The sequence below is a fragment of the Drosophila teissieri genome, chromosome 2L, assembly GCF_016746235.2.
Source record: "Drosophila teissieri strain GT53w chromosome 2L, Prin_Dtei_1.1, whole genome shotgun sequence".
Taxonomy (NCBI): Eukaryota; Metazoa; Arthropoda; class Insecta; order Diptera; family Drosophilidae; genus Drosophila; species Drosophila teissieri.
In genome coordinates this window covers 14602079-14628233 of record NC_053029.1, presented here as the reverse complement: position 1 = coordinate 14628233, position 26155 = coordinate 14602079, and the positions used below count along the sequence as shown (strand labels likewise).

The 26155-nt window shown below is 42.3% G+C and overlaps 3 protein-coding genes across 8 annotated transcripts; 2 read left to right on the top strand and 1 right to left on the bottom strand.

Moving 5' to 3' along the window:
- Positions 1–202: 202 nt before the first annotated feature.
- Positions 203–2547, top strand: LOC122611567 (DNA fragmentation factor subunit beta). The gene is made up of 3 exons (XM_043784743.1): positions 203–532; positions 878–1001; positions 1056–2547. The coding sequence occupies exons 1-3, from the start codon at positions 293–295 to the stop codon at positions 2042–2044; spliced, it is 1353 nt and encodes a 450-aa protein (XP_043640678.1). The 5' UTR covers positions 203–292; the 3' UTR covers positions 2045–2547.
- A 202-nt stretch (positions 2548–2749) lies between these two features.
- On the bottom strand, positions 2750–26097 carry LOC122611566 (polyglutamine-repeat protein pqn-41). Of its 6 annotated transcripts, XM_043784740.1 has the most exons (11): positions 25944–26097; positions 25420–25610; positions 14907–15574; positions 13842–14644; positions 12745–13239; positions 12370–12436; positions 11899–12106; positions 10807–11096; positions 10396–10440; positions 10157–10291; positions 2755–3332 (listed from the first exon to the last, which is right to left on the bottom strand). In XM_043784740.1, exons 2-11 carry the CDS (start codon positions 25428–25430, stop codon positions 3310–3312), a joined length of 2745 nt encoding a protein of 914 aa, XP_043640675.1. In that variant the 5' UTR covers positions 25431–25610; positions 25944–26097; the 3' UTR covers positions 2755–3309. The 6 variants fall into 6 exon arrangements, with proteins under 6 accessions (XP_043640673.1, XP_043640672.1, XP_043640674.1 ...); XM_043784738.1 differs by lacking the exons at positions 25420–25610; positions 25944–26097 and adding an exon at positions 18902–19230 and having other exon boundaries at positions 2750–3332; positions 11899–12097; XM_043784737.1 differs by lacking the exons at positions 25420–25610; positions 25944–26097 and adding an exon at positions 18902–19236 and having other exon boundaries at positions 2751–3332.
- Positions 20945–21858, top strand: LOC122611568. Its single transcript, XM_043784744.1, has 2 exons — positions 20945–21081; positions 21139–21858. Exons 1-2 carry the CDS (start codon positions 21079–21081, stop codon positions 21772–21774), a joined length of 639 nt encoding a protein of 212 aa, XP_043640679.1. The 5' UTR covers positions 20945–21078; the 3' UTR covers positions 21775–21858.
- Positions 26098–26155: the final 58 nt, after the last annotated feature.

Sequence of the window (26155 nt, the reverse complement as noted above, 5' to 3'; positions counted from 1 at the left end):
TAATTTAATTTAACGATAAATAAATGAAATAATCAATATAAATAAAATTATTTCATAAATTACAAAACACGTCAAACAATTAGTCCTTAAACTGTACAGCTTAATATTTTACAATTTGGCTATTTATAGCTACAATAGCAGCACAGATAAACACATCTTTCAATGAGAATCTAGTGTTGAGAAGCGCGAAAGGTGCCTGGTTCTGATGGTTTATTTTGCTTTGTCCGCCGAAAAGGAAACTTGCTGCGAGGACTACTACATTCCAAAGTTGATTATATTATGAGCCACAACGATGCTCAACTACATTAGAGGTGCAATCATGTCACCGACAACACGCAGCAGCTCCAGTAACAAGAAAAACAGCCAGCCAGCAGGCGAAGCTCTCAAGGATGTGAGCTCATCTGAATCCAATGGAACAGAAGGTACTCAAATGCGTGGCTACAAGGTTACTGATAACGAGCGGACGAGAAAATACGGAATCGGAGCCAATTCTCTGGAAATGCTGATAGCTAAGGCAAACGGAAAGTTCCCGGTAAGGAAAAACCAGGAAAATCCCCTGCGTAGAAGCGCGAAATATACACCCACCCACGTAGGGGAAGAAAGTTCTTGGCCCTGGTTATTTTCAAGGCCATGTCCCTGGCAGTGGCTTCCGCGTTTGTTTGCTCTCTTTCAATGCCACAGTACCTGCCAATGCGCATGTCCTATCTAGTAGACCTAACCACCTGTTGGTGGAGCGTCCTTGCGTGGCAAAACCAAAAAAACAAAAACAATCTGAAGGCCACTGAACCAGAAATTGGGCAACACACTCCAGCGACCTGGCCTCGTTATAATTGGGCCATGTCAAGGGCATTAAAAATAATTCGTTCCTACCTTTTAGCTTCTCGAGTTACATTTATATTTGGCTTCTGACGGATTCGAGGTGTCCGACGATGAGTATTTAAAAAGCCTACCCGCCCAGACGCTGTTTATAGTTTCTGGACCGGATGCAGTTATTACAACAGGTGAGCTACACCTTAAATATTTAACTCATCCCAAATTAATGTGTCTTCCTTTAGATGCCGATTTTGAGTTTGAGAAGATGCGACAGCAATCGCCTTTGCTGAAGGTGGCCGACATTTTTTACGACTTTATCGAACAGCATCCGGAAAAGTTCCGCCGCATGATAATGGAGTACGAACACCAAAAGCAACGTCGCGTCCTGGATAACAGCAAGGCCCACCTCAGCTTGAAGGCCGAGCACGTGGAATGGTTCGCAGGCGGCGAGGAGCGGTTCCACTCGAAGGAAGAAGCCATGGCCATGCGCGCCCAGACACGTGTGCGCGGCTACTACTATAAGGCCAAGGAGGAACTGACCCGTAATCCCTTGTACCGCCAAAATGCCAAGGCCCGACAAGTGATAAACGCTGTGCTGGAGAAGTTTCGATACCTCCTCATCGGTTGCGACTTTTTCTCCATGATGTTTGACAGGAATTGTCAGCAAAAGCATGAATTTCTGCAGCAGCACTTGGGCGAGGAGGAAACAGACGCGGTCAGAATACCCAGCAAGAGACTGAGGCAGGTAATTAAGGAGTACACAAAGGAAAACTGCATCCTCGACGAGTGGTCCACTTCATTGTGCTCCGACTTGGGTGACTTCTATTGCCAGGGTTCCTACTCGGAGAATGGCAACAGCTGCTCAAAGCAGCACACTATTAATCCGTACGCCTCGCGGGAGAATCTCATTTTGTTTCAGGTCTGGAATCTGGACCATCAAATTGAACTGGGCCGCACAATACTTCCCGCTCTTGTGGCAAATGTGGAAGAACTTGTGAGTCATCCGCAGATAAAGTGTTCACTTCATAAGAAGCAAGTGGTCGATATCTCAGTACTGGAGTATTTTCTGGAAATATTCTCTCTAAAGAACCTTAAACTAGTTCACATTGTGTGTCATGAAAAAGTGCAGCGCTCAAACCGTTCAAACGGTCGCCTTCTGTGCTCCGACTGTCATGAGTATCGCATAGTGCAAGAGCTGATGGAAGTTCAAGTGGACAGTTTAACCTCTTAAATGGTATGTCAAAAATATTAAAAAGTTACCTAGCCAAGCAATATTGTACACAATAACTTTACAAAATGTATCTACAAGTTTGGTTGCTCTTTTTTTAAATACTGTATATTCAGTTTTTGAACGTTTTATATTGCTGATCTCATATGGGATAAGTTGTACAAATGGAAATAATCTCGATGCCAACTATAAAAACCTACTATTGAAGGTTTTTACATATTAATACGTAAACTATTAACATACTTATATGCATTTAATGTTGATATAGCTTTTCAAACTATTAGAATTATGTGACTATGCAATATCGGTATATAATCTAGATTTAAAAGTTAGTTGATTGTAACGCTAGTAGCTGAGAATTTAGAGTTGGCGTCACATCGATCAGCAAGTCCAAACTATAATACATGAAAATATTATGAAAATATATATGAAGTATGTATACTCGTGTAACGAATTTAAACTAAAACGTAACAGTATGAAAAGGTTTTGCTACACTTGGCTTCTCTGCACCTCTTATAGTGATTTATTTATTTTATAGACAATGTACTTAAGAGCCAAATCGTCGGTTTGATTTCCATCGATATTGTATACAGACAAATACAAGTTTCTTGATTTTACTTCTTTATTTACTAAAAGTGTTTACTGCATATAAAATTGTACAACACAAAATATATTTTATTTAAGTATCAAATAAAAATATTCAAATAAATGTGAAAAGAGTTCGTATGCATACGAACCGAGTAAAAGAATAAATATTGATGACAAACAAAAGAGAATATTCATAAATGAAATAATAATGTTCGCAAGTAACAAAAATGTTTAATATATTATTAGTCGTGTTTGATGTGCGCTTTCGTGTTATCCGGATACATATCAGCATAGTCGATTTCTTGTATTTTGTTTCGTTTCGTTGTTACCTCATTGCACCTGCATTGTTCATCTTAACTATTAGGATTAGTATATATTCGCTTTCGCTATTTGCTTCGTAGTTGGGTTAGAAGTGTTTTGTTTGGTTTTAGTGCTGCTACCAAATCGCGTTCAACAAAAAAAACTCTTCTCTTCAGTTACAATGATGTTTGTTAGTGTAAAGAAATTTTACTAAAAACTTGTTCCCGTTCCCAAGTTATTTGATTGTGGCGATCCTTAGAGTGTCTGGTACTTTAACTAGATAACTATAACAAGCAATCTGATTAATTTTCAGTTTCGTTTCGATTTCTGTATGATGCTGTTGAGTTGCTATAATTGATTTCTATGGCGTTGAGAAATAATTATAGATCCGATTGACCAGGTCCTGAAAAAGATTAAACCAAGAAGAGTGTTAGCTCAAAATGATTTTAAGTGGTAGAGACAAACAAATAAAGCTAACACTAAATTGTGAAAACTTTCCAGTCTTGACTTGGCCATGAACACTTATTCAGGTTCAGACTTACATATAAAGTAAACGTCAAAAGTAAATAAAAAAAAATATATAAAATAAATAAGAAATATTGAAGCAGCAACTGAGGAAGTGCAAGTGCTAGGCAGCCAAAACAATTTTGAGAGAAAACTTCACCTTTTTTTTTAAACTTTTGTTTGTATTATTCATTCAATTCAGTTCAATTCAATTTAAGTTTTGGGGTAAAAGCCATTCTTGTCATTATTAAAGTTAACGATTAATGTTTGTTAAAAATATTTATTTCTTATTGTGTGTATAAAACAAGTTAATCGAGTATAAGAGAAAGAAACATTTAATTATGCATTTGTAAACTCATGAATGGTTAATGTAACGAACGAGTTTTCGACAAGTCATATTGTACAATTTTTCACTTTATATTTTTCCACTCCATTATTTCGATAATATTTATTTATGGTCTCAACAACAAATAAGGTAATCTTCATTCGTTGTTCTTTGCAAGGTGGAGTTTGCTCTCCAAGCTCAAGTTTTTAGGAAGCATTTGGGGAAGGAACTACAATAGTGTAATAAAAATATTTGCGATATTAAAGGGATTTTCAAAAATATTTGGCGTTCATTAAACAATAATAAATGGGAAATGGGTAATGTGTTTACTCATAATATTTACTTTCAATTATTTGGTTTTTATTTGCGCATACAAACCTGAGTTAATTTGTTCGACTTCAATCGCAAGGATCGCAAATATTTTTATAGACAAATTAAAAAGAATACGGCACACAAAATTAAATTCAAACAGCGGCGAAAATAAAAGTAAATACATAGTATAGAAAGAGGACAACTTTTGGAATATTATGAAAACATTCAATTAGTTAAAACTTGGTTTTGGGTAATTTTTTAATAATTGCAATTTTAGGTACCTTAGGATTTTGAACGAGTTTTACAAAATCATTGAGTTGAGATGAAATTGGTTTTTATATTGTTGTTTATTGTGGCGCTTGATAGATTTTCAGGTTTTTTTTTCAGTTTTATATGCTGGTTGTTATTTGGTTCGATTTCATGAGTTACGGTTTACAAACTTTAAAATACTCATGTAAGTTTAGAAAATGATTTTGGTTGGTTTTTGGTTTTGCGCTTTACTGAGGTAACAAACGAACGAACGAATGAACGATTTCCTTTCATTGGTTTCAATTGGTTTATTTACATGTTTAATTAGATTTAGTTTATTAATGTGTTGTGTGTATTCGATATTCATAATGTACAATGTGTATGGTAGTTGGATGATGTTGAGATGAGAAATGCAAAGCTGGCTCTTTTATATCACACATTCCCAGAGGCAGTGACTCTTTCGGCCAAATGCAGAAGTTTCTTAGTTTACGAGAAGTTCGGGAGTGAAATCCGGCTCTGGAGATTAGCTTTTAGCCTAACTTCCTAGGTACTGGAATATGTAACCAGAAATAGGAAATGAGTTGCTAAAAAACATCCCCTGCTTCGATTTAAGTTCGCTTAATATTTCGTTCGATTCTTAGATTCCCTTCCAGAGATTCTATTTCCCATTTGAGCCGGTCTCACATCCCTGCTAAAGACTATAGACCCGCCCTGTTATATACAAAAGGCAATTCGTTGCCGTATCTTAAACTCTTCGCCAACTGCTCACGGATCGTTCCCGAGACTGAGAGTGTGAGTTCTGACGAAAGCATTCGGGACTTTTGCTGCCCCGTCCATTGGCTATTTCCGGTGACTCTGTAACCCGGGCCAAGTCCCGGTTTATCGTCTTGGAGCTGAGAACTCGCGGACACCGCACCGTCCAAGGACTGCGTCGTGGATCTTGCAGGGCACGGAAGCTCTTGGAGGGCAACACCTCGTCGCCACTGCCACTGGCCTCGCACCAGCTGTTGTAGTAGTCGGAATACTCCTTGTCATGCTTGGGCGTGGGAGCTGGCGTGCTGTCCAGCGAACTGATCTCCTGCGCCGAGTCCATTTCCTCAGCGAGGGCTTGTTTGGCGGCCGCCTGAAGGCGTTCCATGGGCAGATTTCTCAAGTGCGAACTGTCGCTTTTGAGGAGCAGGCTCTGGACCAATTCATTTACCAACTTATCGCTAACCACGCGTTGGTTCTTGGTCGACGGCCCCATAATGGGGGAGGCAGGACTATTTGGGGTCGAGGGATTGTCCGCATCGATGCTCGTATTCTTACGAAGCGGCAGCGAAAGTCGTTCTCTGCGCTGCGTCATGGTCTCCGCATCATTCAGAGCTCCTGGATTTTGGCGCCTGGTAATGGACACATTGTGGACAATCTTCCTGCGACTGGGCTTAAACTGAAATTCATCGGCGGGCTGCACTCCCGCTTCCGGAACATCGTTTTCGTCCTGCAACAGCTTGAAGAGCCTGGAATGTGTGGCTGCCCGCTGGTAGCTGGTCATCTTGCGCAGCTCCGGAAAACTCTCGGACTCTGTGTCCGTCTCAGACAGATGACGATTCATGTCCGTTACCCCGGAGTCGTCTTCCTCGATCTCCGACTCAGAACGCTGAGTGCTGCTGTTTCGCGAGAGGGTTCCCTTACCATAGGCACTATCCACTGATAGGGATTGCTTGGTTAATCCCTTGGCGCCATCGCTTGTTGCCGAGGGAATCACCTCAAAGGCACTGATCCTGTCACGCACCGATATCTTGGGTGTTTCGCTAAACTTCTCCACGGCAAGATCAGGAAGTCCGTTGACAAGGCGCTTCACTTCCGGCTCGGGCTCCACATAGACCTCTGGTAGTTGGGGCTCCATGTTGGTTGGAGTTGCAGCACCTCGCTCCTCTTCCTCGGATTCGGTTATTGCCGGCTTATGCTCCTCTACGATGACGCCATCCTCGCCTACTAACTGGTACTCACCAGGTGGTCCCAGGTTAACTTCTTGTGGCTCTTCAACTTCCAGGATAACACTGCTGCGATTGGGACTGGCATTTTGTTGCGGAGGCGACTGCTGGCCATCGATCGAGGTGTTGAAGAAGGCCATGGCCTGTCGGTAGTTGTGTCGTTTCTGTTCGGCCTCCTCGAACTGTTCTTTGTTCGATCGTTCCTTTTCCATGTCCGCCCAGAAATCGGTTTCATCCCCATTATCATCAGCTTCCTGTGGTGGTGGGGCCCATGTGTAGACTGTTGCTGGCTCGTGCATCGAGGCCAGGGACATGGTGTCCATATGGCTGAGATTGCTTTCCTGGACTTCTTCCCGAGGCTTCTGCTCCACCTCCTTTTCTTCCTCCGAGTCGTCCTCCTCCTCCTCCTCTGAGCTCTCGTGTTCAAGTTCCTCAAATTGCTCGGCAAGAACCTTTTCCTCTTCCACCGCGGGATCAACAATTTCGGGCTCGTGACCTCTGGCTGCTTCTAGGGTGGCCCATACATCAATTTCAACCGCTGCTTCATCGGGTAACTTTGCTCTGAAGGCTTTGATTTCCACAGGTTTGTAAGGGGTTTCCTCTATAGAATTTTGTCGTTCCTTGCGAGCCCAGAAAGTAGCTGACCTATGGAAAGTGACATCTTCGTCGTCATCTTCTGCTGGGTTGCGTCTGGCTTCTATCTCGGCCCAGAAGTCAATCTCCTCATCAGTGTCCACCTCGCGGGGCTCTGCAGGATACTTTGTGGGTTCATAGGTGATGTCATTGGGCTTTTCTGCATCTTCGTAAGTACTAGATGTTTCCATGTTGGCCCAGAAGTCAACGTCTCCATCTGGTTGGTTGGGTTGTTCTGTCACTCCCTGAGGAGGTTCGGAATTGTATTCTGTACGTTCCCAGGCTGCACTGACTGTGTTTTCCATCTTATCTTGATTTACTAATCCCCAGAAATCCGTTTCTTCTCCCTGAGTCTCCTCTTGCGGTTGTTCGATTTCCTTTTGCCTTTCCTCAACTACAAAATGTATCTCGGCTTTTTGGGGCATAGGTAACGATTCCAACTGAGCCCTAAACGTTGTTGTCCAGTGCTCCACCCTAGTTACAGCCTCTTTTTTCAAAGGGGTATAGGTTACGGTCTTCTTTTTCTTGGTCCACTGTTTTTCTTCCTTATCAGTGGTTTCCTTTTTTTCTATGCTTGCCCAGAAGTCGACTTCCTCAGCTGCATCTTCTGGCTCTGCTTTGGTCTCGGTTTCCTTTGATGTCGTAGCGAAGGTGGACCAGAAGCTATTCTTGGCTGCCTCCAGCGAAGCCTGAGTCTTGGACATGTCACCAGAAATGGGTCTTGGTGGTTTGGCCTCAGGAATATTCTCCTTGGGTCGAAGTTTCGGCTTCTCAGCTTCCGTTTCTACTAGCTTAGAGTCAGGGGTTTTCCAAAAGTTCTTGGACTGCTCCATCATTTTCTGAGCCTGCATTTTCGTGGCCATCAAAGTGGCAAAGAAGTCGAATTCCTCTTTTGGGGAGCTATCAACTTCCGGAACATCGTTCTTTGGTTTTGCTTGATCCGGGGCTATATTATTAGTTACATCATTGGCAATTGTTTCACCCATAAATTTGTTTCGCATTCCAAGAGAGAACGAAGTGGAGACGTCTTCTTCACTAGTTTTGATGGGCGTACTTATATCCTCCACAGGATATGCATTGGAGGGCCGATAGGGTTGAGCAACCTTCTCCACCGAATTGGAGCGCGAAGAGTTTGACAAACTGATGGTCACACTGACCTCACAGTCATCATCCTCATCATCACTCTCGACCTTGGCCACACTGAACGAGCTTACGATGTTGGGTTGCTTTTCTTCGATCTGTGTTGTATTACCGACTTCCACAGTGGCAATGTTTTCATCGTTAGAACTGCGACTGAAGGAGAAGCGGAGTGGCAAACGAACTGTTACCGAGTTGGACTCCTCGTCCTCATCGTCATCATCATCATTTTCTTCGATTTGCTTTTCAATATCATCAACTATGGTGGATCGGGAGTCATCCTTTCGAATGACTGTCTTGGCATATTCACTGCTGCGTTCTAGTTCGCTCTCTTCCTCGTATATAACACTTAGGTCCTCCTCTACAATGTAATCATCTTCCATTTCCTCGACCAATCCTTCTTGCTCCTCCTCGATCTGTTCCTCTTCATCGTACATTTCATCCGCTGTAGTCACATCATCTTCATCATCGCTGCTCTCGGAGTCCAAATGCTGTTCCAGGGTTTTACCTTTGTACACCTGTACATTTGTCACTGACTTAATGGACTGCAAGGGAGCGGGACGAGCTCCCATCTTAGGGGTATCCTCCTCGTCATCGCTGCTCTCTTCCTCCGATTCGCTATCCGAGTTGGAGGCATTTTCGCTGGGGGATCTCTCACCCAGTTCCTTGGCCTGCTCACCTGCATAGTTTTTCTGCAGCTGCTTGGAGAGATTGGCCTGGGTGTTTCCACTGGCAATTTTGTTGATATTGGCCAATCGTTGGCTCAGCACATCGATGACCTCGTGATTGTTGGTGCAAATATTTCGGGCCTTCGGTTTGCTGACCAGCTCCTCTATCTCCACAGAGTGCGCCCGTTTTGGTGGCTCTCGTGGCTCCACTCGGATGTGATGCTTCATAATGACCTGCGAGGGTATATCATCGGTGCTGGGAGTGATGATTATATCCGGTAGAACACTGCTGGCTCTGCTCTCTTCGGTGGAGCTCTGGCTGTAACTGGGAGCCACTGGATAGGGATACGGGTGACCATATGGTGGCATGGCATGAAACTGAGGATAGCCGGGTGGTATTTGAACCTCACCAGGTTGTTGTCCATAGGGTGGCATGGGAGGCGGATAATATGGGTAGTAATAGGGATATGGTGGAAATCCTTCTGCCTGCTTGCCATCCATCGATTGTGGTGGTGGTGGCGGTGGATATGAATAGGGATATGGCCAGGGAGCTCCCTCACCATTGACTGGTGGAGGTGGTGGCATGTACCATGGATACGGATACCCGAAGGCATAGGGGTACTGGGGTGGAACCGATTGCGATCGGGGTGGCTGTGGGGGACAAGAGCTATCCGAACTAAGAGATGAGTTTGATGAATGTGTGGTGGGATCTGTGCAGGTTGATGGTGAGGGTGTGGTGGTGGATGTGGATGATGTGTAGCTATGACGTTTATTGGTTTTACTGTTAATCTTATTATGATTATTATTATTTTCAGTACTTCCGTTGTTACTGTTATTATTATTATTATTGTTTGGGGATTCGTTCAGTTCAACATTTTCCAAATCCGAGTCCAGCTCGGTGTGAATTTTATGGTCTGAGGTCGGTTTTGTGGTACACGGTTATCAAATATAAAAGAAGAAAAAGAGAAATAGACACGGTGAGAGTGCGAACAAAATGTTGGTTGATCCGATCAATTGCGATCTGAATAACTGATTGGTTAAATGGTAAAGCGAGCTATGTACAAGTAAATGGCGCATGAGTATAAGCAAAATGGTGTGGGATGCTCAAAATTAATATCAAAAGCCATTGGGATTAGGTCAATCTAGTGTCTGGACACCATTCAGCAAAAAAGGTGAAATCTCTCAAAAAAGGTTTTATAAAAATTACGATCCTTGGTGCAATGCTCCATGTGCTTGTTTCTGAGTGAACGTGTGATCAGTGGGATTAGTGATGCTCGATGGATTCTGAGTATATATACAGCCATGATTTTTGTCTGATGTATGTATTGGTTTTAAATGTAACTTGTAACTTAGTTTCAGAAAACGATTTATCTTTCCAAGTGTATCAGTCGGCACATTGGCTTCTTGGCACATCTGTACTTACCGGCATTTTCAGGTGTTGTCATTGCCTGTAGAATTTTGAATGATCGACTGGGTATAGCGCTGCCTGTGTATTTTTTGGGTTCCGGAGCTTGCTGTTCACTTGGCGGCACATATTGCTGTTGTTGTTGGGGGGTATCTATAGGAAAACAATAAATTAATCTGGGTTTTTTCGTTTTTACTTAAAGTATTAAAGTGTGCGTGTTTTCATCGTGTTGAAAAGTAACCATACTCAATTCTTACCATATCGTTGTTGCGTAAATCGGTTTTGAGCTGACACGCCGTTACCTGAAATAAACATTTACTTTATAAACTAAAGCCGACTAATTGAAGGAATTATTCGATATTATAGTTAGGTTTCTACTTAGTAGTGCTGCTTAATTTTGGCGTAGCACCAGTTCTAGCGAATCTAGTCAGGACAGACACAGTAAGCTGGTTAGTTTCTATAAACCAGAAGGTTTTCTGTGGCTAAAAGCTGTTTTAGGTTTTAGGTGTTAGTAGAAGGTTTCCCAAGAACCCAAGGACACTCCCCAAGGATTACGAACTTTCACCACAACTACACTCTTACCCACCGATATATACGGTATTATGTATAATATGTGATATCTGAGGATGGGCGAGGAGCAATGAGGAGGACAACCTATCGGATCTCACCTTGCGGGGACCAAGTGAGTGGCGTACCCGACTGCTGATTGTTATTCGGCTGATCCTGTCCGATTTGCAGGCGTCGCATCTGCTCGATGGTCGGACTATTCCTGGCCTGCTGGGCGCTCATCTGGCGGGCGAACTGCGGCCGCTGCAGCTCCGCCTCCTGGGGCGTCTGCTGCAGGTCCGGCCGCGAGTCCTGCCGCAAATCGCCATTCCCGCTGCCGTCGTCCACGGTGTCGGTTATCTTTTGCAAAATTCTAAACGATTTCGATTGGATGGGCGGTGAGCGTGGATCGCTGCAAGTAGATATAGGCGTGTGTAAGGTTAGGTTGTTGGTTAGCATGCCATCGAAAATGTCTGAAATTAACCAAATTACAACAATTTTGTTTGGTGCGAACGAAACGTTTGAATTATTGGTTAGGTTTGGCTTGGATTTATGATTGGTACGTAACGAAACCAATTTTTGTAAAATTTTGCATAAATGTACGGAACTGTACTATAAGCGAAAAGCGAATGTAATGTATGAGGTTTACTACGATGCGAAAATAGCTACTCAATTTTACTTTTAATCTACTTATACATATTGCTGTGATACGAAATTAATTCGCTTTAGTTCTAAAGGAAAATTCATTAAGACATTTATTTTAAAAACTTTAAACTTTGATGATACCTTTAAGAATTAACTTTTTAAAAACATCGCTTCTACTGGGCACAAAGATACTGATATTCTTAGGGAAAGTGCAACAGAATCTCTTCCTATGTTTAATATATCAATATATAAAAAATCGTTTAGTTTCGACTTGGGATTATAACATATAGAAGAATGCATGGCATGAGGTATTGATGTGGTTCAATATACTCTGGTGGGCACAGTGCTCTCGTACTACCTGAGCCGATTCTTTCTGTAGAGGATCTCCGCCTCGAGCGGACACTGGTGCACATACAAATTGTAATTGCCACTAAGTAGTTGTTGGTTGTTTTAGTTGGTAGAAAAGCACAGAATTAAATCGCATTAGTGCGGGCCAATTGTTTGGTGTTGGTAAAGCACAAGGATAGCCGACGGAAGGGAAAATCCTCCGCAAACAAAAGCTGACTTACTTTTGCAGCAGCACTGGCGACTGGGAAACTGGACCACCGCGTCCTCCCTCGATGGCTATCGGGATTAGCCGGGTGGCATTCCCATTGGTGTTGATACTCGTACTCGATGGCTGACTGGGCGACAGGACTCGCTGGGCTTGAGGTGGGTAGTTCTGGTAACCTTGATCGACAAATTGATTAGCTGAGCGTATTATGTGACCTGCAGGCGCTTTCGTGGGAAAGAAAGAGTATACATAGACACACGTTGATGTAAAAGTTGGAGAGTTACACATTTGGACGAGAGCGGGGGTTTGGGAAAATCATACACGGGTGAAAGTCATTCCTTTGGAGTGGAGAGTGCACGGGAGTTTCGGAGGGTTTGGGGTGGGAATAAACTACGTAGGGTATTAGTCACAAACATTTACGGGTTTTAGGAAAGCGCCACACATATTGTACAAAACATTAAAGCAAAATGCTGTCTTGAACACTTACCACCAAAGTTGGGCTGGGCTGCGGCATACGTCGGCGTCTGCTCAAGAGTTATCGGTATGATACGCTCCTAAAAATAAATGTAATTATATATAAAATTAAACAAACTGAACATATAAAAGCGGCTTAGTTTTTTCTACTTGTGCACTGTTTACTTTTCCCATACATTTCTAGCAACATTATCGAGTGATATATGATTGCAATACACCATGTGCCTGCATGAGCTCGTCGGATGCAGGGCACGTCTTGATAAGCCTCTGGCTTCTCCAACATAATCAGTATCAATATCAAAAAACCAAACTATATATGCAGCTTGATCTCAACTTGTTTATTAAGCCCTTTTAATTATTTACCAAAATTTTTTGGTATTAAACTCACCCGTGGAGCACTTTGATTTGTGTTATTGCTGCTGTTGCCATTGGTGTTTAAGTTGATCTGCAAACGCAGTCCTCCAGGCTGTGGATTTGATCCGAAGTTCTGCAGACTGATGGGAGCGGCAGTAATCGGCGTTGGTCCGTAGCCATTACCTTGGACCAACTGCGGCTGGTAGAAGGATGTCTGCTGCTGCTGCTGTGGCTGCGATTGAGGTACGACTTGGGGCTGCGGTGCCGGGGTGGTCTGACGCAAGGTGGAGGGCAGGACGTTGCCGTTCTCCTCGGGACGAGCCCAAGGAGCCTGCTCCTTGCTGGCCGGCTGTGAGCTGAGCCATCGCATCGGTTGGTTGTTCTGTGGCTGCTGCTGCTGCTGCTGTGGAAGCTGGAGCATCGGAGAATCCCGAGCAGATGACTGCTGCTGCTGTTGCAAAAGGATTCGTTGGGCCTGCGGTTCAGTGGGCTGAGCCAATGGAGCTATGTAAAGCGATCCAACGTTGGTCTATACATTCAGAATCAGGGGAAAAATAATAAATCATTTAGTTAGCATTTGTTAATCACTAATACTTTCTTAACATGTTTTATCTGGTTTATATATTTCCCCATTACATTTCGCGCTCGCCAGTTTCCTCAAGTTCAAAATTCGTGTTTGGCCTTTGCTTGTGCCTAATTTTAGACGCTGCACTTGGTAAATGCATTCAATGCTCATTTTCATGCGTGATTCGCGCATTCTCTCTCAAAGATTTTGGTTTAAAAATATCCTAATGTGCTTCCGCGAAAAGAGATTACCAGTGATTTTAGGCGTTCCATTTATTTGCATTGTATCAGCGTGAATATATTTAATATTACTTAACATGTATATTGGTATTTGCCAAATTAGCAGCGTCCGGTATACTTAGGAATTACTCATAGGCCACTCATAGGCTTGCACAATGATGCTCAATGGCGTATGAGTAATATAGTTAAAGGTCAATTCGATATGGAAATAACACAAACATAAGTGGGTCAATTTAAATGTTAAGAAAAGTTGCTTTGCAGATCTAGAGCAGCCGCTTTTAAAAAGAGTAAAATAAATAATCATATAATATTTGATAGATCACTCACCGGCTTTGCTGCTCCGCCAAATTGGTTTTGCTGAGTGCCAAAGTTCTGCTGTTGCTGCTGTGAATTGAACGTGTTTGCTGCCGGTGTTTCATTCCTTGCCGGACTGAAGACATCGCGAGATCTTTGTTGCTGCTGAACATTGTTGTAGATGGGTTGCGGATGCGATTCCTGTTGCTGTTGTGCTCCAGGCTGAGCGCGTTGAGTGCGCCATGGTACTGATTGAGCTGCCTGTTGCTGCTGCTGCTGCAGTTGTTGCTGCTGGAGCTGTTGTTGCTGCAATTGCTGCTGCTGTTGCTGTTGCTGCTGGAGCTGCTGCTGCAGTTGTTGCTGCTGGAACTGCTGTTGCTGCAGTTGCTGGAGCTGTTGCTGCTGCTGTTGCTGTTGCTGCTGCACCTGAGCCAGCGGCGATATCGCTGCTGGTGGACGTTGTTGCGGTGACTGTTGCTGTTGCAGTTGCTGCTGTGCAAACCGGAAGGGGCTCTCAGTGGATCGCTGTGGTTGCTGCTGCAGTTGCTGCTGCTGCGGCTCGAAAGGCGATCTCGGACTGTCCGTCTGACGTGTGTAGACGTTCACCGCTGGCGATGTGGGCATGGCCACACTGCGGAACTCCGAACGTGTTGCAGATGGCTGCTCCGGCTGTGGCAGTTGCTGCTGCTGCAGCTGCTGCTGCTGTTGCGGCGGTGTTGCCGGTGGCGTTGGCTGTTGATATTGCACCGGTGGACTCTTGGCCACGGGCGGCACTTGCTGCGTCGGTGTGTAAGGACTATAGCTGCTCTCAACGCTAGCTGCCGATGGTCTTGGACCTAAATTTAACAGAAGAAATAGAATTCGTTAACCACACGTCCCTATAAATGCCATCAGTGTATTAGTGCAGTTAGTGGGAGGATTGTAAGCCTATTTGTAAGGCCTTTTGGATGTCTGGTTAGTCGAATGGGGCTTTTAGAAGAAGCAACCTCAACCGCTTAGTAAGAGCTGGCGATGTGTGATGAGTCGTATCGGGATCAGTAGCAGAACCAAAACCACCCAAAAAGTAAAGCGAGCCAAATCCTTGGGGGCTCTGCTCACCATCAACGGCATCGGACGACGTGCTGCTATATCCTCCATTCGCGCCAGTTGCCACCTCGGGCAGGGGGCTCTTGGAGCGGTCCTTAATGTACTCGTCCTTCCAGAACGTGTTCTTCTCCACGGGCGGCGCCACCTTGCGGAGAGCAGCCATGGGATTGGGCGGTATCTTGATCTCCGGCCGGAATCCCAGTGGCGGCGGCTCAAAACGCTGTGGAGTTGGCGACTTGCGCGCCGTAGCCGGGGAGCCGGGGGCACTCAGGCGGCCAGTGGGTGGCGCTAATGTGCTGGGTTGTTGTGGGGGTGGTGGTGGGGGTGCGGCGCTAGCACCTTGGGTGCCATTCTTACCCGACTGTGGTTGCGGCGGCGGTGGTGGCGGCGGCAGCACCTGGAACGGCATGCCCATGGCAGCGGCTCCGATCGAACTGGCTGCACCACCTGGCGACTGTGGCTGGGCGGGTCTGTTCTGTTGGGCGGCTCCGGTGGCTCCTTCCGATTGGGCATTGCGCGCCAACCGCTTGGCCATCCGCTCCGAGCGGATCTGGGAGAGATCGATGCCGCCGGGCGTGTAGGTGAAGGGCTTCTTGTCTTTTGTCATCATCGCGTTCTGCACGCATGCGGGCGCCTCGTAGCCTCCGTTTCCGGATCCGCCTCCTCCGCGCTGTCCATACCTGCAGGAAAACAATGTTCAAATCTCTGTGAACCACTTGATATTTCAATATATGTTTAAAAATAACCTAGATTATTATTCTTCAGCCAGTGCCTCGAAAATTGAAAGATATCTCTGCAATATTTGTTGATTAAAAAAGATTAATTAATCAAGATTATCTTCGTTTCGAAAACATAATATTTTTTTTAATATTTGTTAGTAAGATATATTCTGTACACACTATTAATCTTCATAATCTTATTAATTATAACAAAGAAAAAGGAAATACGATATTTCTGATAACGATAAGTCCGTTGGATTATGGTAATTTTTAATAAACACAATCCAAAAGCTTTCATAAAGGTATATGCATTAACAATACTTTAATCTTTTAGGTAACGTTGTATTATTTTTTCGCAACCCAGCAGTCATGCTAATCTGACTTCCTCTCCAATTTGTTGGGGCTATTTATCATAATTTTTGTTAAATCTTTCTAATTTATTGTTTCGCTCTTGTATTGTTTTCCTTTCTTTGCCGCTGCTGCGACTCATTAGTCGCTCATCGATAGTTCAACGAGCCAATGTTTTGATTTTTTAACGATCAAGGGGGAAAGTGAGTTCAAGTTGTTACGGACGACCGACCATAAAAGGTGAGACGACCGATGAAGTGCCAAATTTGAAAGGTTGAAAGTGAGAAGTTATTGTGGTATCACAGCCATTGAGAGGTCTATTGAATTGGCTGAATTAGTTTCAATATAATAAATTCGTAAGACAAACAAACAATTAGAGTAGCTTAATCCCTTTTAATAACAGATCTACGGATATGTTTTTATTATCGTTTTTATTATTAATTTTTATCGCAACTACTGCCTACTTAATGCCTACTTAGACTTGTGAAAATTTCTCATTTGCACTTTCCCAGTCCCGTTGAGTATGTCTTCATGTACGAGCATCCCACTTCCCAGTCAGCTGCGAATTTTCTCCGCATAATTTGCTTATTTGAAATGCGTTAAACGTTTACAATTCGCTAATTAAAAGCGAAAATCGAAGATGTTCGGCGACAACATACGTTCTCGTTAACGGTGGCTCGACCAGAAAGCCCGTTTATGCCGAAAGAAAGTGATGGAGTTCGGGATCGGGTTCTGAAAAGTTGTCAGGCTCGTTTGACATGGGCTTGGTGTGCGTGGATGATGTCGCCGATTGGCATCCAAGTGGGTCAGGCGAACAGGAACAGGTGATGTCTGGTGATGCCTGGCAGTTGTTCCATAAAGTTGACACGGCCAAAAGTCTGCGGTCTCGCCAAATTATAAAGAAATAAACCCACTAAACAAAGCACCCTACCCTGGAAACCGCAAATGCGAAGGCCAAGTTGTGTGGGAAAACGGTTGCGAAACTCACCCACAACTGGCTTACATGCAAATTGGAGCGCGTGCATCAAAGTCAAATGCAAATGACGTAACTTCCTGCGGTTACTGACAGAAAATCGCATTTAAATCGAATCGAATCGAAACAAAATAAATCTTTAATTACCCCCATATTTGGGATGGTCGAAGAAATGCCGTCAGCTCCTTATAGACGGCATGGTGGAAAACAAAACTATGGATACAAATGCCCAGTCAGGTTGGGACACTTTTTGTTGAACTTGCCATTGATTATGTGCGAATTAATAGCATCAACTGCTTCCATAATTGTCGAGGCGTGCCCAAAATTGAGAGGTCGTTCAGTTCAGATCGGTCTATTCGCCGTTTATTGACTCGATCGGGGTGTTTATGGCCGAGTAGGAAATGCAGCTTACACAACCGTTTTGTTAACTGTTTTTCTGTATTAAACATTAGCGCGCTGCCATATTGGGCTGGCTTAAAAAAGTTATTAAACGCCGTGACAAGCCTGGAAAAATGTCAGTTTAATGTACTAAACATTTCCTGAACCCCAAAGCAATGTAAATTCCCATTCATTTCACTCGATTTCAATGATCGTCACGCACAATGAACTAAAAAATTGGTTGCCAAAATTTTTGAAAACAAAAGAATCGTTAAAAACTTAAAGATACACGCGCTAAAATCACAGATGTCGCCTGGTGACGTCAATTGGCGGGTACATGGCGTCAGTACTTGGTACTTGGGGATGCGGGTAAGAAGCAATTGACCACAAGACAAGACCACCAACTGTTTGCTAGCCGCTGACAGATTTGGCAATTAAAATGTCAGAGCACCAGGAAAAACTTTAGAGGAACCGGGAAGAAATAACCAAGTACACAACCAAACAACTAGCATACAAGGTTCGTCTGTGATCATAATGCAACATGACTAATTAACTGGCACAAGTTTACTTATATTCTCTGTGAATCATATGCAAATACGATGCACTCGCACTTTGCCTTAAATAAACATACATTTCTATAAATAAATGTAAATCCATTTTACTGACTAATGACTGGGCTTTATGATTTGCCAAAAATAAATGTAAAATAGCAGAAATCCTCTACTCGCAGCTGTTCATGCGTGAGTTAAAAACATGCGATGTTAACAAAAAAATCAAAATTTCAAATTTAAATGAGGGAAAAACATCTGTGCGATTCGCATTTTCACTTTTCTAATTTGCTGTAGTGTGTTTGACTTTAATTTTGCCTTTTCGCATGCAAATGAGCGTGCAAAAATGTATCTGAAGGCATTTGCAACTAACTGGGAACCGGGTGGATCCACAAGATACGGGTGATGTCTTCTGAAAAGCACTGGAAATCTGACTGATGGACTCGTTGGTATCCCTTATATGGTTATATATCGTATATGATCTTATTGCTAAGTAAGTTATCTTTTGGAATATGACTGCTTTTGTATAATTTCACCCAATCACAATATGTGACATTCTTTCCAAAAATACTTTTTTTCAAATGGTCATTTTCATTTATAACATGCATTTGCTGCATTTTGAATATATATAAAATATTTTTGATATTTTTTGGTCTAGTTCCATCATATCCCCTACTACCCTGTAGTAAAAGCCAACTCGTTGCCTAGAAGAATCTGCAGTTGCAGCTGGCCGCGCATATTTCAAGATCAAGGGCAGCCAGCAGAAGTAGAAGAAGAGGTAAGAACTTGAAAGCTGCCACATGCAACATGACATAATGATAGTCATTGTCCGCCCGTCTTGGCTATAAATAGCTGGGACCTGAAGTCGCAGATCGGCAGATCGGGAGTACAGGGTGCTCCGTCCAGCCGCCCACATTCCGCAGTTGAGCTAATCTAGCGATAAATATTTACTTGGAAATGCCTCTTGCCTTGGCATTTTAGCTTTAGCCAAGTTAGCCATATTTATCTATATATATGTATATATAGATATAGCGGACTTACGACGATTCCAGGCCGTTCCGATTGGCATCCCCGTTCACGGGCAGCTCCGAACTTAGCTGAAATCCGCGATCCTGACGAACCATATATGCGGGCAGAGTGTCGATGATGGCATTGGCCTTATCATTATAAGAACCGAGTAGTTCCCGGTACTTGGAGTAGACGACGCGCTTCAGCTGCGGATTCTTGGCCGAGACGGAGGCGGTTGATGGCGACGGCGACGGAGATTGCAGCGTTGAGGTGGCCATTGCTCGCGGACTCTTATTTACTTGTTTTTATACTTTTACTTTACTTTATTTTGTTGTTCACTATTTTATCTGAATTTGGCCTTTGAATTACACTTGCATAGCGCGGAAATGAGTCGACTCTCATTCAAATGGAGCTCTATCTGCGAATGTGTCCAGACAAATCGGTTTTAAGAAAGGCTAATCCACATCAGCTCTTCATTTATAGATACAAAATAGTTATTTATTTTTTCCCCTCTGCTTTCTTTGCTGTCTAGATCTGTTTTGAGTCGCATTAGAAGTTAAACAATTGCAATGAAAATATTTGCAACCCATTTGCCAGGTTACAAGTGCCCTTATCAGTACGAACAAAGAGTTACAATTCAAGCAGCCAAGTACAATGGGTTGTACAAGCGATTTACATTTGGCCGATCAGCGGACATGCAAACAAAGGTGCTGCATTGGAGCCTAGGTGGTCGAATGACTCAACGATCGATTGTGGGAATTGAATTTAACCTTTTTTGACAAGGGACAGCCGGCAAATGGCCTGCTGACTCACTTCGGCGCAGAAGAATCACTGAAATTTTTGGGGGAACCTATAGCAGAATCACTATGTGGACCAGCTGTTTTCCGTCTCGCAGAGATACGCTTACGCAGTTGAATTATTTTTAGGCATGAGATAAAGTTGCTCCAAATTAGGATGGCATTTGCCTGGCCTTTCTGATAATATCCGACTTTAATCACTCACTCACTAAGTATTAAATTGAAAACACACGCGCTGCGCACAAAAAGTATCTCGTAGGTTCGCTTGTATCTGTATCTGTGAAGCTGTATCTGAGGAGCGCACTGGGCGACTGATCGCAGCGGACTCTCGAGGCGCATTGAAGTCGGGTTCGATTCGCCAGAGGTTGGACGGCACATCTGAGTCGGGTTGTTCGGCAACTTGTTGCAGATACATTTCCAGTGGGTTTGCTGGTATTGGTGGTATTGGTGGTGCCTCAAAAGGAAAACCGATCGCTTGACAAACGGCCGACTGGCACGCGGACTGTAGAGCAATTTATTTGTCTGTCAATGCAGTTCGATGATGGCGACAAATTTCCAGCTAAACGCCGAAAAGACTTTGCGACGCTTTCGTTTATCTGTGGCTCGTATCTTTCGGCTGTATCTACATCTGTTATCGTGCTGCTAATTGTTTTCACTCTACTGTCATGTCGTCTGCTTATTACTTCTGTCGCTTTTCACGATTAAAACAAATCGAAAGAACGGGTATCTTCCACTTCGGCATTATCTTTAGTTCGGGGGATTTCTTTATCGAATCTGCGCACTCGGTTTGCTCTAATTAACTCATTTGAACAAGCATCTGCGGAAATGTGGCCCACTAGCCTTGACAGACAAATAAGTTTTTATCTCCTCTGCTGTTTTTTCCAGTTTTATTTTTATTTATTGCGACTGCTTTGTTGTAGTTGCTCAGTTAAATAATAATTGGCAAGAAAGCGTTAAGGAATTTAAAACGCGGAATGACTGGGCTAAAATAATTTTCTTTTGCCGCTCGACATCCACAATTTGTACGAAGTAAAAAACTTAAAATGCCACAAAGAAGGGGAAAGTCAAGAGACAACATCGGCAAACGATTATTGTGGATAGTTCTGGTCATCTACTTTCATTTCATCCCATTATATAGTTTTAGCCATGTCCGAGCTGTAGCTTTAATTTGTCAAGTGAATCATATATGTACACATTTGGGAATTTCGAATAGTTGACTTTAAATATGTATATATTGGATACATTTTAAGTAAATTATTATTATAAATGTAGAAAAGTTTTACATTCATTAGACAAAAGTTTAATTTCAAGTCACTGGCATTCCCTAGATTTTACAATCGAGACATCATTGATTTCCCAGTTCCATTTCCTAAATATAACTTAGTGACATATAACGTATACAGCTCCGCAAATATGGTAAGTTAAAACAACAGCATGGAAAGCAGCTTAATCATTCCTTACAATCCCAACAAGAACAACCGGTTCGCCCATTTGAATCTGGAGGCGCTCTACGGAATCCCGCTGATGTGTCCAGTGACCAAGTGCCAGTCGCAGATGTCGCCACTCGAGATGCTGGCCCATCTGCTGATGCGGCACAATCCGCAGGACTCGATGATCGAGATCGGCGAAGACGTGCCGAAGCAGTACGAAGTGGAGCTGGATAAATTGACACCGGGTCGGAATCATTCAATGGGAGTCATAGCCTATGGCGGATCCCCGAAGACGGGTCTCAGTTTTGCGGTTACTCCGGATCTGCAGATTGTCCACCAATTGCCCATTATACTGATGCTTTATGTGAGTCCTCCTGTCCTGAACACGGAACAGGCCTACATATTCTACCTGGTGAGTCCCGTGGCCTCCCGGCTGGTGAGTGCCCATGTAACCCTCCTCGACGGGTCCCACGCCCACGAGAAGCACGGATTGCGTTGCCTGCGCAATTCCCTGGACAGCCCATTGAAGGACAGCGAGGATCGGCTGTATTGCAACACGGACTACCTCCTCTACACGGCCACGGACATCCGGGAGCTATGCCTCTCCGGAAAGCAGCGGAGGATCTTCGTCAAGATCGTCCTACACGGTGAACCCGACCTCTTCGAAGTGGACGCCTAGCAAAAGGTGTCCGATTGAGTGACTCATTTGGTTCAATAAACACTTAAGTGCTGCGCCGCCAATTGACGCACACTTGAAATTCGAGTGGCTGTCAATAATATTCTTTCCTCAAAGAACTGACAGTAAAATTGGTTTCCCTATTCATTCAATATTTTTGCTTTGGCTGCCCAGAAACTGGGTCAGACAGAGATATTTGGTTTTGTGCAGACATCAATCATGAGGGCATCTAATTAGTTAGCCACAGGCCTCTGATGGTGGAAAATACTAGAGTCATTTCTTCTGACCGTGAAGAATGGGATTTTTAATTATGTGTTAAATGTTGCCGTGCTCTTTTCGAAGAACAATTTCGTTTTATTTTCTCTTTTCACTTTCGTTTCATACAGTGACCCACTTGTCAGATTTTCCTTAAATGCAACCGCGATTCAAAACTCATTCGGTTTGTAAACAATATACCCTTATTATTAAACGAATTTTGTGTTTCAGTTTCATTTAAATTTTTTCACTTGTTAAATTATGTTATTGCTGTTTCAGGAGCTTCGATTTGGATAAATAATTATTTGAAATCATTAAAATATATTTAAAAAAAAAATCATTAAATAATTAAATACTATATTCAACTGCAAATGCTTAGATCAACGCCTGTTGGTCTGGTGAACAATCTCATAAATTAGCCCAAACTATAGTGAAATTAAAGAGACGCAAAAAACAAATACAAAGATGCGATGCTATTTATAAGAAACTTAATTTTGCGAACATAAAACGAACAAAATTTATACCCCATTAAATACAAAACGATCGCTCGGGAAAAGTAAAAGGAAAAACAAAGATGGATAATCTAATAAAGTAGCTTTTCCCCATCAGCACCCACCACCGAAGGCACGAGCGTGTGTAAAACTATGATATTTCTGGCTTTTTTGTTGTATCTGACCTTGAAAAACTATCTGAACGACGGGAAAAAAAATTTACGTACGAGAAAAAAATGAAAGAAAAACAAACGCAATCAGGGAAGCCATTCATCACTTTCTACGGCCACTTGAGTGTGCAACTCGTTTTGCATTTGTCATTTAGCTGCGTTGATTGCATGACATGAGCACATCAGACAGGGAGCCGTTGGGTTTGCGATTGGGTTGGAGTTTGGGTTTTGGCTTGGGTCTGGTCGGTACTCGCAATTATTTATATTAATCTGGCCTGGGTCAACGTCAGCGATCCCAGGTGAAAGCGAAACGCAGACTCTGCCCCAAAAGCCCGTTGCACAATCGTTGGCGGTAATATTTCTCATTCAGTTGTCTTGCGGAATATATGTATGTACATACGAGTATATGCGCATACAAACGCGAATTTCTGTATATTTTTCCTATAACGACATGACCACATGTCGTCATTCATCGTCGCTCGTTTTTGGTCAGATAGGCAGCAAAATCCAGCCAGCGCCTTTTTTCGATTTTTCAAAATTTTCCTGCAGCTCGAATTGGTGCTGGCTGAAAAATTGCCATGTTATTGATTTGTAAAAATTCAAAAAATAAACCAGCCATGAAAATCGATTTTTGTTTGTGGAGAAAGTGTGAAGAAATAAATCACGCACATCTAAACCATTTTCCGTGAAAACAAATAAATAATAAAAATCCTGGAAAAATCTGAGCATTAAGTTTAGAAATGGATTTAGTTCTTACAAAATTCCTGGAAACAATTTTTAATATAATTATAAATTGGGAATATTTTAAGTACACATATCTTAAAAATAGCCAATGTTCTGAGGTCTTAAAAAAATATTTGGTCTATGAAAAGGCGTCTTTAGTGAGCTACATACGTCTGCACATTTATTGTGATTATCCCATCAATCAATTTTTATTCAGAGTCATAAAGGCAAAGTGAATCATTGAGTCAACTATCATGGGAACGATCTAGGTACATTCACATCGCTGTCCAATAATCAATTCCCAATGCTGTTGAACTGTCATATGGGTGTGGTTTTATTTCTTGTGCCTTATCCACTTGGGAATCTTCCTTTGAGTTTAGTACCCTATTCCGCATACAAATTTCACGGTCAACTGCGACCAACTTGAACTTGGGACAAGAAATCTGTTTACGAATTTTACAAATGCAAAAATGTATAAAATAAATAAACTCACACCTGATTTACGCAATCAACAAAAGTGAAAAATAAACCGACAAAGAAGTGTGAAAATAATTGTCGTTGACAAAAATCAAAGTCATGTCTGGTAATGCATCACAGTCTCAGGCATTATAATGCGAAAAAAAATTTAAACTAAAATAAACATTAACACTTTAAATACGTGTACATGGTCAATATTTATTCCAAGTTCACACGTAAAATTTGTAAGTACGTATAGTCTTTGAATGGCTGTCTTACAAGATATAAATTTCATTTATATGTTAAACGTGGCGTATACTTGATGTTTTGACAAAAGTCAGGCGGTGGAAAATTGCCTTTCGTCTAGGCAGCTTGTTATAAGACAATACGTAATTCATTTAAGACCAAAACTTCAGAGAGGAAAATATAAACAATGAAAATTAAGAAAGTCCGAAATTTAATATTCATATAGAGGTCCTAGTGCTTCTTATTTTTTCTTGATGCTTGACCCAATTTTGTCAATATATTATCGCGGATTTCCGTGGGTGCCGAAAATTTATGCGCCACACATCAACGTCAACAGCGAAATGCAAAAAAATCTGCTGTCTGAGGAACGAGCAAAAAATAAAACAAATGCATTTTATGCCAAATTCCTAGCTTTTTGTTTTGAAAGGTTCTTGTGAATGTGTTTTATGATGTGCGTGGCTCCGAAGGAAACTTCCGGTGAATGCCGTCAGCCGTCCAAATACCCAACACGTGTGCCAAATGCTTCTAGACAAAGCCAAAAGACAGCTGCTGCCGAGTCTAAAACACAAAACTGTGCAAAAGCACAGGGTCCGAGTGAGATGTTGTAGAAAAATGGGAAATTTAATTAATTAATTCGCTAAGAACAGCAGGGAAAAACACCGAAAGTGTCGCCTGCCAAAAAGCGCGTGCAACATGGGGCCAGCCAAAAAAAAAAAGAATTATAAAGAGATTCGAGTGTGGGCGTGGGCGTAGGCCATCGATGGCCTTCAAAACTCATGTGTGAACCTTAATTGTAGCGGAGATCATAAAGATGTTCAGACTATAGATAAGTATAGGCCCATACAGCTGTGGTCAGAATAATAGTGGTGGGCAAAGTGCCTAAAAGACTCACAAAGCCAACGGTTGTAAAAACACAAGCCCACAAATGTATTTGAAAAGATTTTAAATATCTCCAATAATTTAAACATAATGCTTAGTTTGTCTTTAAAAGTGAGTGGGAAAATAAAATATTGAAACGAGCGAAATTTTAGTTTTAACTTTTTTTTCCCAAGTCAGCACTAATATTTTGAATTCTGCTTTAAATATCTACATCTGTTTTATGTATTGTGGTGCCCATTGGATTTTCCCCGGCAAAAATCGGGCGTACTTTTTATTAGTTTTTGAGAAAATATAGAAATATTATGGTAAATAGTTATAAAATAAGTCCGTTTTTTGTTGCTTTTTAAAAATATTCGATACTGCAACAATGTTTTCTGCTTTCTCTTAGCACTAAAGTAACTTTAACTTGCACCACATTTTAAACTTACCCAGAACTCATTTCAGCCGCTTTTTCTGTATTTCAAGTTCAACTTCAAAACACTTTTACACCACGCCTACACACAGCCGCCAGTCGGAAGAAATCGCGATATTTAGATTTGGTCGTAGGCGTTGGTTTTCGCCAAACGCACGCAAGTTCTACGAAAAGATTTTGCAAACGACGCCTATGCACACAAAAACACTGAAAAATGTATGGAAAATTATTATTAAATTATGAATATTAAATCGAAAATGATTTTGCATTAAAAATCACGCGTTCTTATATAATTTGCGGCACGGACACAAGCGATCCACTCGGAAATAGTTTTTCCCATAAGTACATACATATGCATATAATATATGTGTTCAATATCGTGTCGATTATCATATGTACATATATGCATAGAAACTAGTTAGTATGGCTACGAGTTTTGGGTTTTGCACTGTTTCAAAACTATGAAACCCTTTTCACCAACGTTCTTTTCGATATTTTGTAATTTGCTATTTATAAAACGCGGCACGACGCATTGCTCACTTTTGCCAGAGAAAATACTCGTATCTATATCTATATATATTCGTATATATAGACAGCCCAGCTAGATGGTATAGATATATCTATGTGTTAGTTTCTAGTTGAAAATTTCTTTATTTCGGATGGTTTTCTCGTTTGCAACGCGTTCAAGTTAGCAGCCCAAGTCGCACTGAATTCGCACACGAAATTTTCTCGGCCGAAAAGTCGAAAAGCAC

Excerpts from the sequence above, each read along its gene's own strand:
- LOC122611567 (XM_043784743.1), top strand. The coding sequence starts at position 293 with ATGCTCAACTACATTAGAGGTGCAATCATGTCACCGACAACACGCAGC. Across the intron at positions 533-877 it reads AGGCAAACGGAAAGTTCCCG|CTTCTCGAGTTACATTTATA; the intron begins GTAAGGAAAAAC and ends CCTACCTTTTAG. Across the intron at positions 1,002-1,055 it reads GGATGCAGTTATTACAACAG|ATGCCGATTTTGAGTTTGAG; the intron begins GTGAGCTACACC and ends GTCTTCCTTTAG.
- LOC122611566 (XM_043784742.1), bottom strand. The coding sequence starts at position 19,146 with ATGGCCACCTCAACGCTGCAATCTCCGTCGCCGTCGCCATCAACCGCC. Across the intron at positions 15,575-18,901 it reads CGGAACGGCCTGGAATCGTC|GTATGGACAGCGCGGAGGAG; the intron begins GTAAGTCCGCTA and ends GTTTTCCTGCAG. Across the intron at positions 9,648-10,156 it reads GACAACACCTGAAAATGCCG|ACCATAAAATTCACACCGAG; the intron begins GTAAGTACAGAT and ends AACCGACCTCAG.